General features: G+C 36.3%; 1 protein-coding gene across 3 annotated transcripts in view; it reads left to right on the top strand.

Moving 5' to 3' along the window:
• The window catches only part of spag9b (sperm associated antigen 9b), a 56,142-nt gene that overhangs the window by 3,988 nt on the left and 38,075 nt on the right, over positions 1 to 14,079 (top strand). For all 3 annotated transcript variants that reach the window (XM_067370137.1, XM_067370138.1, XM_067370139.1), the window contains exons 2-4: positions 9,443 to 9,563; positions 13,495 to 13,565; positions 13,652 to 13,743. In XM_067370137.1, coding sequence (XP_067226238.1) covers positions 9,443 to 9,563; positions 13,495 to 13,565; positions 13,652 to 13,743 — 284 coding nt within the window. The remainder of the gene's footprint in view (positions 1 to 9,442; positions 9,564 to 13,494; positions 13,566 to 13,651; positions 13,744 to 14,079) is intronic.

The following is a 14,079-nucleotide window of genomic DNA, read 5'->3' on the forward strand; positions in this document are numbered from 1 at the left end:
GAAGTGAAGAGCGTATGAGCATATGATCTGCTTTAAACTTCAGGCCTTTGTTTTGCTTCTCTTCGCTCGCGGCGACCTGATGCTGTCCACAGGTGCAAACAGAATGCATTCATTCATTCTCGAAACGACTTTTACATGCAAGAACAATGCAAGTGAAAAAAATTCGACATAAATATAATATATAAATTTCAAACACTGCTAAAGTCAAGTAAACAGTCTGTAATAAAATAAGGTCAAATAATCAAGCAATAGCACAAATGAACACAATAGAAATTATGCAAATTAAATAAACACTGCTTTTCAGGTAGATCTACAGAAGATTTCAGGTACAGAAATTGGATAATCACATGTAAAATTGCACTGCATAAATTAAATATAGATTAATCCTTATTAAAGGGTTAGTTCACCCAAAAATGAAAATTCTGTCATTAATTCCTCTCCCTCATGCCGTTCCACACCCGTAAGACCTTCGTTCATCTTCAGAACACAAATTAAGATATTTTTGATGAAATCTGATGGTTCAGTGAGGCCTGAGCAATGACATTTCCACTCTCAAGATCCATTAAACATATTTAAATCAGTTCAACCTTAATATTATAAAGTGATGAGAATACTTTTTGTCCGGCAAAAAAACAAAATAACAACTTTTTTAACAATATCTAGTGATGGCCGATTTCAAAACACTGCTTCTTGAAGATTTGGGGCGCCAAAGTCATGTGATTTCAGCAGTTTGTTACTCGATCCGAATCACTGATTCGACTCAAAAGATTCATAATGCTCTGAAGCAGTGTTTTGAAATTGGCCATCACTAGATATTATTAAAAAGTCTTTTTTTTTTTTTTTTTTTTTTTTTTTTTTGGTGCACCAAAAATATTCTCGACGCTTTATAATATTAATATTGAACCACTGTACTCACATGACCTGATTTAAATATGTTTTTAGTGCATTAATGGATCTTGAGAGTGGAAATGTCATTGCTCAGGCCTCACTGAGCCATCAGATTTCATCAAAAAATCGTCGTTGTCTTACGGGTGTGCAGCGACATGAGGGAGAGTAATTAATGACAGAATTTTCATTTTTGGGTGAACTAACCCTTTAAAGTTACAAAAGTTCAAGAGAAGTGAGTGATTTATTTATATTTATTTTATTTTTTTGCAGTGAGTGTGTTTGATTAGCACTGACAGGAATATTAGGCTGCTGTCACTTTAAGACTCATGCACGTATCCAATATACTGATACACATGTGTTTACATTCGCTTCAGACGTGACTGACTGTGTTTACAGGATACTCGCCAAAACAGGCATTTTGACATGATTTTGCATGAAATTGTCCGTGAATGGGGGGGTGAGATTTTTTTTCAAGCCCAAAAAAGTGCATCAATCCATCATAAAAGTAATCCATACGACTCCAGAGGGTTAATAAAAACCTTCTGAAGTGAAGCAAAGGGTTCTTGTTTTAGAAAAATATCCATATTTAAGGTCAGGTCAGAGGTCACTCTCCCGCCGGGATCGACTCGTGTACGGAAGCCAGCGATTCTAGTCTATAAAGCGACAGAGAGCGCGCTCAGCTAAGAGACTGTGCATAAAGCTGAACAGGCAATGAAATTATATCTGCGCTAAACTTACTTTTAAAATACATTTTTAGTCGCCTTTCGTGAAATTTGATCGCATATTCGATTGATTTACTCTCATTGGAGAGGTTAAATCTGGACCTCTTAAATCTGAAGCAGGAGCGCTATTAAGTCATCACATTATTTAACAACCACCTGCTTAATCATCGCAAAATAGGAGTTGTTTTAAAGCGTAGAAGCTTGGCTTTTCAGTGAAATATAGGGAATATGACCATCACTTAACAAGTGCTTTTAGTTAGCAGACAAATAACATTTAATATCTGCTTTACATGAAAATATGGTCTGTAAAATCGCCATACATTAACACGTGTCTAAACTAGCAAAATACAACATGCTTATTTGTTTCATTTAGAGACCAAACAATGAAAAATCATTTTTCTGGATTCTGTGATTTATTACAAATATAATATATCTGCATTATGAATTATGCTCCAACACAACTGTTTGCCCAGTCGGCGCTGTGAATATTGGCAGAATCCTGTGCTGAATGTCTTACAGTTTTCCATAGAAGACCGCTGGCAACAAGACGGGAAAAACGAAGGTCATATAACAAGTCTAAAGCTCATCTTCTCACACGACGCTGAAACTTGTTTGACAGTAAAGCACGAACTCGGTCGTCACATTCACAATTAAGGACAACATTTAAATGCGTCACGAAAGCACGCCTGCGTAAGTGACCATCCAGAACTCTCATTCAGCTTTACCAGGTCCTGATTCATGATGGTCATCGCATTGGTCAAGCGCTCAAGCGTATTTGTGTGTTCTGGTTTGCATTTTGCATTTGTATTTCTAGACTCTGGAAGGAAATGTCAGGGAATGGCTTTGAATGTACCGGAAGAGGAGCTTCCTGAGTTCCTTTCTCCAGTCAGGATATTTCTGAGGCGCTCGCTCTTTTCATTTCAGTTCCTTAAGTTACTTCACAGCGATTAGACTTTGGAGACTTCAGTGTGTGCGCTCTTCCAATCCTGCTTTCTTCTCTAGCAAGTTTACCAAAAATGATATTATTAACACTATAAAGCTTACTGTATCATATCTTTGACGTTCACTTTGTAAACACTGGATCGGTACTTCCTCCTACGTCACGCGTGACCTTTCCAACATGATTGCGTCATGCGTGGAGCATCACAGAGCAGTGCAAGACGAGCATTTGTGGTTAAAAAGTATATAATGTTTATTTTTTTTAGTAAATGTCCGATGGTTTCTCTAGATGAGACTCTTATTCCTCGTCTGGGATCATGTAGAGCTCTTTGAAGCTGCACTGAAACTCACATTTGGACCTTCAACCCGTTGAACCCCAGTGAAGTCCACTATATGGAGAAAAATCCTGGAATGTTTTCCTCAAAAACTGAAGAAAGAAAGAAAGACATGACATAAATTATCAGGAAATTTAATTCCGAGCTAATCCTTTAATAAACACATAATTTCTATCACACGCGTATACATTTTTATTCATATAGATCCCATGTTGCACTCCCACTAAACACTGAACACAGTTGTAAGGAAAGCGAGAGATTATGTGCAGCACATCACTGATGACCAGATCGACAGGAAGCTTTCTGTTTCAGATTTAAGCAATGCTTGCTGAATTTTCATGCATGTTTCCATCCATGCCTGACCTCATGTGACTCAGTGAATCCATGCGTAACGCTAAGCTCGGATAACCAAAGCTAGGAGCACCCAAGCTTCGAGTGAAACCTTGCTAGCGGCGCGTATCTCGTGGCCGTGTTATGAGCGATGGCTCTGAGCCCCGGAGGAAGTGCAGTTAAAGAGAGCTCTATCAATAGAGTGGCGGCACACAGCAGCCTCTATCTGTGGCGGCACAATGAGGATATTATGTGGAGCAGAGAGCCTGAAGTCTGTATGCAGCCAGACACTCTTCCTCTGCTCATATGAGCGCTGTCCTCCGGATCATATGATGAACACGCTTCGGCTGCTGTCGAACTTTGCGGAGTAGCTGGACATCTCGTAGTTTGGCTCTGAATTCAGTGTTTGTAAACCGTGCATAAGGACTTGTTGCTTCTGTTGTGAACGGAGAAGAAACGTCCATTATGCGTGTCTCTTTATAAAGCAAGCTCTGGCTCGACCGCTAATGCTCTTATTAGATTTTGCTCCAGTGAACCACTGCCTTTCACATACAAATTATGCATGTTACTTCCTGAGCTGCGTAATTCGTCTTGGCATCCACTCCGTTACAGTATATGTCATTTATATTTCTTTAAAAATCCATATCATGTTTTGCTTTTCATCAGCGTTTGGATGATATTGATTTATTGCTGATGTATGCGCTGGGATTTCATAAGCTAATTAATGACGCTCACTTGATGAATTTCCATTATAGAATTGGGTTATGGGTGTCTTTGTTACACTGTAATTATACATTTAAATATTGAGTGATATTAAGTAACTACACACTTACTACAGGTTTAGGGTTAGTTGCATGTAATTATGCATAATTTATAGTTATTACTACATGTAACATACAGTGTAAAATAAAGTGTTACCTAAAATTGTTCTTGCAGAGTTTGCATAGAGATTTTTATGACTTTAGAGGTGGTGTAAAAACAATAATTGCTCTTTATTAACTAAAGATTTGGGGTAGTGTTTGAAAATGTTCACCAAGTCTGCATTTATTAGATCAAAATACAATAAAAAGTTATGAAATATTATTACAATTTAAAGGTACACTATGTAACTTTATTTTCAAAATTAGCAAAATTTAAATGAGTAAATACACAGGGCTCAACGCTAAGGATTTTTTCTATTTGCCCGGTTGGGCCAGTGGTTCAAATTTTTACTTGCCCTGCCAAAATTTTGGCCCCAAAATAAAAAAAAAATTAATAAAAGTAAAAGACAAGAAAATGGGCCTATAAAATAAGCATAGTTATTGTTTTCGTTGTCTTTGTTACATTTAACCTCAATAAATAGTGCTATGACACCAAAAGCTACTAGATTAACTTATATTTTAAATATTGTTAGACAAGTAAACAGTAAGTAATAAAATGGTAACAAATAATCAAATTATGAGTAATAGCACAAATAAATACAACAGAACAAACATGAAATAAATGGTGTTTTTCAAGTAGGTCTGAACAGGAGATTTTCAGGTACATAAATTGTAATCTTATGTATAACTATATTATTATTAATAATAATAATAATAATATTATTATTATTATTATTAACTATATTATAAACTATAATAGATTCAACTTTATTTAGTTTAATCAGTCAAGAGCAGTTAAAGATGCATAAAAATGTATAAATAAATACTTTTATTTGAAATTATTAAAAAAACATGAAGACACTTTAAATGTGAAATTAAACCTGCCAGTAGGTGGCAGCGAATCACTGTTAATGAGCGAATCATTGAGATTCAACCGATTCATTCAAGCGGCTGATTCATTCAGGAGTGTTTCTCAGAGACGCAAAACAATTCAGTGGACTTTGGAACCATTTTCGTTTGAGAAATACAGCGAAACAGACGATTTTGTGTCTAAAATGTAAGTCACTTGATATTAAATATTAAACTGTACGGTGAATAAAATCAATATCACATTTGTAATCATGCTAATCTGAGAAAAATGGCGCTCTTTGTGTAATATTGGTTAACTATATTAAATTATATAAATATGAAATATATACAGGGGCATTTTTGCCCCTTATCTTGAATTCTGGGGCATTTTAAAGGCATTTTAGTTGACTAAATCATGCAGTGAAAGCGTACACTCTAAATATGCACGCGCACTAGTCTAACCTACTAGACTACCTCAAGTACATGTGTGCACTCTGGTGTGTTTTTGTTTGGTTTTTGTAAAGTGAGGGACATACTCGATAATATCAGATCGTTAAATCAACAATTAGTTAGATATCATAGACGATATATAAAGCACACTCTACAGCACTGGCCCGATTCCGCTCCGTCGACTGTCCCGACCGTCGTTCACACACGGGCCATCGGGCAGTCCTTATTGTCGAGCCCTGATACATCATCAGTCCTTTTGTCTTACCCTGATTTTTACCCTTTTTTTGCTTTTTAGCTCTTTTTAAAGCAGATTATTGCTGAAGTGAAAGCGTTTCAAAAAAGTTTACTGTAATGCAAATGTATTTGTGTTTTATACAAAATATATATTTTACAAAATATTTTTTACGCTAAAATTGCTATAAAATCAAAGTCATATGTCTAGATATCACAAAAATTGATTTTCTTATGAGATTTTGCTTAGGCGTAATACCAAAAATAACCACTGGGTGATTCTCACATTTTATTGATTTTATTTGATGCGTACTCCTGTAACAAATTAATGCATTTCTGTCACAATATCACTTTTATCACAAAATTGAGACTCGGACCTTTCCAATGATGTTTTTTGTCAAGATTAGGGGGAGGAGCCCGCTAAAAAGTGCCGTTTCCATGGTAACACAATGTCCAAATTTCAAAACGGTTTAGCAGGATGAATATTGTGTGTTCAAGCTCTCAAATGATTCCTAATTTATGATATGTGATAGGAATAAAATAAGAGCGCCAAGTGTCCCGCTAGACAGTTTTTCTGTATCCTGTGATCATTTTCAGCATCATTACTCCAGTCTTCAGTGTCACATGATCCTTCAGAAATCATTCTAATATGATGATTTGATGCTCAAGAAACATTTATGATTATTATTAATGTTCATATTTTTTTGGAAACTGATACATTTTATTTCTCAGGATTCTTTGATGAAGAGAAAGAACAGCATTTATTTGATCTTTTGTAACATTATAAATGTCTTTACTGTCACTTTTGATCAGTTTAATGAATCCTTGATGAATAAAAGTATCAATTTCTTATATTGTTTGAGAATCACCAGTCGAGTTGTATGATTTCATGCTGTAGATTGAATTGCAGTATAACTGTGCCCTTAAATTAAATGATTTTTATTTGCTGTAGTTAATAATATGAACTCAACCCTGTTATGGGAGGAGTTTCGGGGTTCAGTAGGAGGTCACGCAGTGATGCTGACCTCACACGTGTGATGTCCCCGAGCCTTTCATCAGCAGACACAGATGCTCTTCTCTCTCTGTGAAGTTGCTTGATAACTTCATCAGGTAGAGGCTCATGTGATCTGCAGACACGTAGGCGTCCGTAGCAGGACAGACTCTGATTTAAATGAAACGCTTTGGGTGACACATATACGTGCTTGACGTGTTTAGGGGTGATGAAGGCGAGATGACCTCACGTACTGTTGTTCATCTGGCTCATCTGGTTGTGTTGTGTGTATAAGGAGAACTGTAAACATTACAAATAATACCAGGACAGGAAAATACCACAATGATCCATTAATTATTGTCCTATAGCTTTATGTAAACCACTGGAGAGGATGTTAATGATCGCCTGATACTGAAATCTCAACATCTCAGTGTGTATTCAGGAAAGGTCAAAGCACCTTGAAAATGAAATATGCGATGCTTTCATTAGGAAAGAATATGTTGTAGCTTTCTTTCATGATTTAGAGAAAGTTACACATGCTATTGTAATAAATACACCATATTTGCATTATTTTGAATTCCATGTGGGGGACATTATTTGTAGCCCCTAATAGTCAACTTCATCTCCAGAGCCGCTCTGAGAGTCACTTCGCGAGCATTTGAGAGAAACTATCATAAACACACCGAAACTCTGAATTCTTCACGGCAACCCGTAAAAATAAAAGTTCGGCTAGACTTAAAGAAATTGAGACAGAAATATATTACTGTTGTGCAGTAGAATTAAGCTACGTCTCAGTGTAATAATAATGCTAACAATAATAATAATTATGCAATAAAAATAATAATAATAATAATAATAATAAACAATTATTAACTTTTTTTTAAAGGAATAATCACAAATGCATGTTTTAAATTTAAAACTACAGCTCTGTTGTGCAGCACTTTGTTTGACAAAAAAGTTTAATTTCATATGATAAAAAAATAAATTAAATTAATGTTTTATGCCTTCATCTGATTGCCAGAAAAATTAAAATACACACCAGAATTTCTGAAAAAAACAACAAAAAAAACATTTCATAGAATTTTTTTAATTAATAAATGTTGTTGTTTTATGAATTCAATTAATTAGAGATGCTCTTTGATTATAAAAATTTGATAATTAAAATGATTAATTTAAAACCTTTTAATAAATTATTGTTGAATTGCATGAGTTTCATGGTTTCAATTAATTAGATGAGCTTTTTGATTATTAAAATATAATTTCCACTATTAAAATAGTGTCTTCCCCCCCCCCCCAAAAAAAACGGAATCCAGAAAAATTAAAACGGGGAAAACGGAATTTGGGAAAAAATAAAATGTATTTCATCGTGCCCTAGGTAATTACAGTGTGTCGGACAGGAAATCCAAACGTTCATCTATCATCCATCGACCTCAAATATGGCTTATCTTTTGAAACATGTTAGCAGCACTCGCCCTAACGTTAAACTAGATTAATGTGCGATATTATTTGGCTCATATCCAAGTGTTTGTGTGAAGCTGAAGTGTAGCACGTTTATGGAGGCGCCGGTGCGATCACTTGCATTTCTTCTGATAACGGCAGAAACTACTTAAAATACTCCGTCATTTTGGTCACACAAATCATTTGAAACTGTAAAGGATCTACTTTTATTTGTGTAAACTCACAACATGAAAACATTGTGCTTTTGTAAAATAAAGAAAACAAACAGGAAGCGCTTTCTGCCGTCTCGATCTCTCTGAACTGGAGCGCGTCACAAAAATGAACCGAAACTCGGCATATACTTGCCTCCCAGACATGAGAAATATATCTATAGAAAGACTGAAGAATTATTTGTCAGAAATGCAGATGAAAAACTACTGGGCGCATCTTTAGTATTGTGGCGTCGTGCCAGCTGATTTCATACACACACGACAAACACAAACACTGGCAATGCCGCAGCTATTGCGTTGTGGTCTGCTGCGCTCATGTCGCTGCAGGGCTTGGGTGACATCTAACAATAGAGGTGAGGACATGCTGTGTGTTTGGAGTCTGAAGGAGGGGAAATCCTCTCAGCTGCCCTCATAACACACAGACCTCGCCCAGCACTGGGGTATGAGGGAGTGAAGAGTTAAACGGCTTTGCGTGGAAATGACCCCTGGTTCACGTCCCACTCGGACTGCTGTGCTGACCTTGTGTTTTGCACTTGACTCTTAAACTCAGAGTCCTGACCCCGCTGTTTGAGTCTGATCGTCACATTTCATCTGAGATATACAAAATGCTGAATAAATGCTTCAAGTGACGGGAACTGGGAAGAATTTTTTTTTTTTTTTTGTAGTTTTTCCTTCTTAAATGCACATTAAAAATGATTTACAAAGAAATTAAAGATATTAATACTTTTATTCAGCAAGAATGCATTAAGTTGACAGTAAAGACATTTATAATGTTACATAAGATTCTATTTCAAATAAATGCTGTTCTTTTGAACTTTCTGTTCATCAAAGAATCCTGAAAAATAAAATGTATGTTTCCACAAAAATCTGAATCTGTTTTCAACATTGATAATAATCATAAATGTTTCTTGAGCATCAAATCATCATATCAGAATGATTTCTGAAGGATCATGTGACAATGAAGACTGGAGTAATGATGCTGAAAATTCAGCTTTGATCACAGGAATAAATTACACTTTACTATATATTCACATAGAAAACAGCTGATTTACATTGTAATAATATTTCACAAGTTTTACTATATTTTGATAAAAATAAATGCAGCCTTGGTGAGCAGAAGAGACCTGTAGAAATATCTCAGTGTGTGTAAACTCTCTCTCTCTCTCTCTTTGTCCTCCAGAGATATATTGAGTATGAAGACTTGCAGGAACAAGACAAGAAGGATCTACAGACCCGTGTGCAGCTTCTGGAGGCTCAAACCAGACAGATGGAGCTCAAGACCAAGAACTACGCGGATCAGAGTAAGTGAACTGCTTTCCCTCAGCTCAGCTCTCGAGGACTGGGTGATTATATTGAACGTTCACAACTCATACTCAACTATTTGTTTGCGTCATTATTAAAAAAAGAGTTTGAGACACTTTGCTGATGAAACTGGACAAGTGTAAATGCATCTGGTTGTTGAAGCCACACACGCTGCCCTCCAAAAGTTTGGAAACGTGCCTGGCAAAGTGTGGTTTTGGACGATATCAGCATAAATCCTTATTTTTTGGTGCAAATACATTAAAGTAACTTGAAATTATCATTGAAGACCAGCAATAATAATTTTCATTTTGATTACATAATAATGGCAATATCTACACGCCCCTTTGCCAGCTGTGATGCTGGTTACTGGATTAAACTTGGCTCAGGTTTGTAAAAGATTTTTGGGTCAGCATACCTTAATATCTACAACAATTGATTGCCAATTAAGTTTAGAATAAAATGAACCAATCAGAATCCAGTTTATGTCAGATAGCTGCTAATGCTGGATATTTTGATGAATCGAAAATTGAAGTTTTTTTCTATGTATAAACTGTTTATGTAATAAAACATGTTTTTGTAGTTTGTGTTGTCCCTCATCAGTGCAAAATTATCACAAATTAAGAAGGATTCATGCCAATATTGCCCAAAACCCCCTTGTTTTTGGGCATTTCCAAACTTTTGAGGGCAGTGTATCTAAATTTTACTCCTCCCAAAATGATAAAAAATAAATAAGCATGTGAGAGCGTTACAGGATACTGGCTCCGGGTAGTCAGATATGACAGCAACATGATATGGCCTGTTGCAGATGAGCTTCTGATTATCTATTCAGCAAGCTGACGCACAAACTGCCTCAAATGAAACTGAAAGTTTGGCGTTGCATCCTGAAGCTCAACACAGTCATCTTCATTAAAAATAGTGACACTAAACTGTCTTACCAGCGCTGATGCCACTCTCTCGCATTGTGGTTTTTGATCTTGAAATGAGCTGATAATAAACAAATTTCAGCACATATGTTGCTTTCGTTGAGCTGAACTAAATTTGCATATAGCGGGAGAACCGAAGATCAGATTTATATTCATTTTCTAAACTTCCTTTCATTGTGAAAATACTAGAAAAGGTTGTATTCATTCTAAGCAGAGATAAATATCATGGATAAGTTTGAATTGGGTTTCAGAAGCACTGAGTGCCCTCATTAGGGTGCTAAATGACTCTGTAGTGCAGCTTTTGACACACTGGATCAAGTCTTGACTGGTGTGTGAAGTGACTTTTGGGGAATCATCATCATTATTCTGCTCCTGTAACTTACGGGGGTTCCTCAGGGATCTGTTCTAGGGCCGCTGCGTTTCGCCCTTTACATGTTGCCATTGTGCTCCATATTTAATAAACATGGCATTTCATATCATTGTTATGCCGGTGATATGCAGTTGCATCCTCCTTTTAAAGCAGGAAATAATGTGGCTAAAAAATTCTCAGCTGGATTGCCTTGAGGTGACGTGAAACGCTGGATGAATTCCAGTTTCTTAATGTTAAATGACAAAAAGCACGCTGTGTACTCTGGGACAGTTCTCATCCTGCATTAAAATCACGTCACTAATCTAGGTGGGTCATTCCGTGTCAACTCAACCACAGGTCCGGCTCAAATGTTTGATTTTGTTCATTTTTTTTCTGTAGAAAGACAAACATAAATAGCGATGAAAGCCAAAATATTAAACATCACAGATGTAGATTTACTGTTTTGCAGATGACCATTTTCACCTGAGATTTGGAGCCAAATTAGAGGAGTGTAAAATGACTTTATAAAGATGGCAGCATCATTATTGTATGTTCACACAGAGATTGGTAGATCTATTAGTGAAATCTGTTGACTTTATCAATCTGTGTTTCATTATATGCCAACAGTGACCGCTCAAACATGGGGAAAATGGCACTTCTTGTGTTCTTTGCCTCAAGTTTGCATGTCTGTAACTCAAGAAGTGTTAAAGATATCTTAATATCCTTTTAGATTCTGTTTCTTACAAACTTTCCTTTTGGTATCTTCATTTTAAAGGCCCTCGATTGTTCAATCCCAGAGATATGGAGATCTTAATGTGGCTCCATGAGTAAATTGTACACGTTTTCAGTGGTCAAAAACCAAATTTGGGTCACATATTTCTTCTAAAGAGGAATATCTAAAACTAGAAATTTATCTAAATTTTTCCTATTATCTCAAAACCTGAATGCCATAAATTTTTCAAAGTTTGCATGCCTGTAACTCTAAAAGTATTCAAGATATTGTAAAATCTAGAATGACGCAGGTGTAATTTTCTACTCAGATCTCGAATTTTACCATCAAATAAAAGCGTGGTGAAAAAAAAAAAAAGTTATTTCAATCAAGAATTGCAAAACTGAAATCATTTTTATTATACATGCTTTTATATCTTCACAACTTGATTATTGTTATGCTTTATACTAATCACTAAAAAGAGGGTCTGTATTACTCCAGTCTAGGAATCTCTTCATTGGCTACTGATTAAGCAGTGAATTGAGTTTAAAAGTAAACAACAATATTTTTTAAGTCATTCGTGTTTTGGCTCCACAGTCTGTTAAACATTGGTTTGTCGGGAGGAGATATGGCCAAGTGTATCCAGGTGTAAACAGAACCGGCCCGAAGCTTTAATTCTCTCGAACACCTGATCAGACTCTCCCTTGGATCAGCGCTTCACAAACAGCGTCTGACTGAGAATGGGCTGAACTGGATTACAGCTTAAGGGCTGCTGAACTCGCCCACATGATGGGTGGATGACCGTGTTTACTGCCAAGCTCCGCTCCAGGTGGGCGGCACGTTACGTAAACACTTCTGTCAGATGACACATCTAGTGAATATCATCGATTCTTTCAGTGTCCTGAATGAGGATTAAAAACACTGTTCCAGCATTTCAACATTCTGGCAGGAAGTAGTTCAGTCAATTGTGTTTGTGCAAAACTTCCCATTTTGTGGTTAACGGAAATAGATTTCTATTTCTCTACTGTAACCATAAACGGCACATGAGTCAGTGGATTTACTGGAGTGATGGACTGGAGAAGTGTGTGACTGAAATGATGAATGACACTTTCACTTTGATTTCTGAAGGATCATGTGACACTGAAGACTGGAGTAATGATGCTGAAAATTCAGCTTTGATCACAGGAATAAATTACACTTTACTATATATTCACATAGAAAACAGCTGATTTACACTGTAATAATATTTCACTATTTTTACTGTATTTTTGATCAAATAAACAGCATTAGTGAGCAGAAGAGACTCTTTCACAAACATTAAAAATTAGAACTTGACCAGCAGTGCATATATCAAGAAATGGGACAAACATCTTAACATAAAAACATTTTAATCCTAGAATAATGCCACATGGGAACAACAGTGAACATTTTTGAGAGATGACATGAACACACTTTTGAATCAGAGTTGTGAATCGATTCACTGACACAGAATCAAACTGACTCTATCGTCACTGCTAAAGTTTACATTAGAGACGGAGGATGCGAGACGAGGATCCTAACTAGTCAATGACAGTTTTAAGAGACTTTATAGTCAAATTTAAAACCCATTAATCACCATCATACACAATGTTGTTTTATTTGACAGGAATATTGGGATTTTTCTCACTGTTTCACAGCACATGCTCAGCTATAAGAGCAAAATCATTTTAACATGAACATATGAACATACTTGTATTTATTAAACTTTTAGTGTTATAACACCTCATGAGAGATTTACCCAAAATGTTTCTCTGTTTTAATTCTGTCTGTACTGACCCCTTCTGGCTGTGTGTTGATACTACAGCTGTTCAGATCTGAACAGAAAAGCTTTTCCCTTTGAATCGCAGCATGCCTGCGTTTAAATTTAAACCTATATAAATATAAATAAACATTCCTCTGTTTGTTTATAGTTGGAAGATTAGAAGAACGTGAAGCCGAGCTGAAGAAGGAGTACAACGGCCTCCATCAGAGACACACAGAGGTAAGAGCCATTCACATCCGTGAGCCGCTGTAAAAGATGCTTTGGCACGCGTCGTCAGACAGTAATGAGAGCGTTTGGGTTTACAGATGATCCACAGTTACATGGAGCACTTGGAACGTACCAAATACCAGCAGCTGACGGGGGAGACGGCAGACACTGGCAGTCAGAGCAGAATCAGGTGAGGAGGATGAGTGTTTCATCCACCGACACGTTATTGTTTCATAACAAGCTTCAGGATTTAACGCCGTCCTGTGTCATATTGGCTGAATGAAGTACAGTACTTGGGTACTGATGCTGAAAACAGTATATCATATAATGCTTCCTCAATAAACACAATGAACATTTTTGCTTTTGTCAAATATTTGTAAGGCGAGTCATGCATTATCCCTTAAAAACTTCCACAAATATATGATTTATGAACTATTTGTTCAATTCTCGGTTGTTTTCACGTTTGACATTATTTTATGCCTAATTCTGATTACAAGGATATAATTAAGGCCAGTGAAGGAGGAAA

The sequence above is a fragment of the Chanodichthys erythropterus genome, chromosome 19, assembly GCF_024489055.1.
Source record: "Chanodichthys erythropterus isolate Z2021 chromosome 19, ASM2448905v1, whole genome shotgun sequence".
Classification (NCBI taxonomy): domain Eukaryota; kingdom Metazoa; phylum Chordata; class Actinopteri; order Cypriniformes; family Xenocyprididae; genus Chanodichthys; species Chanodichthys erythropterus.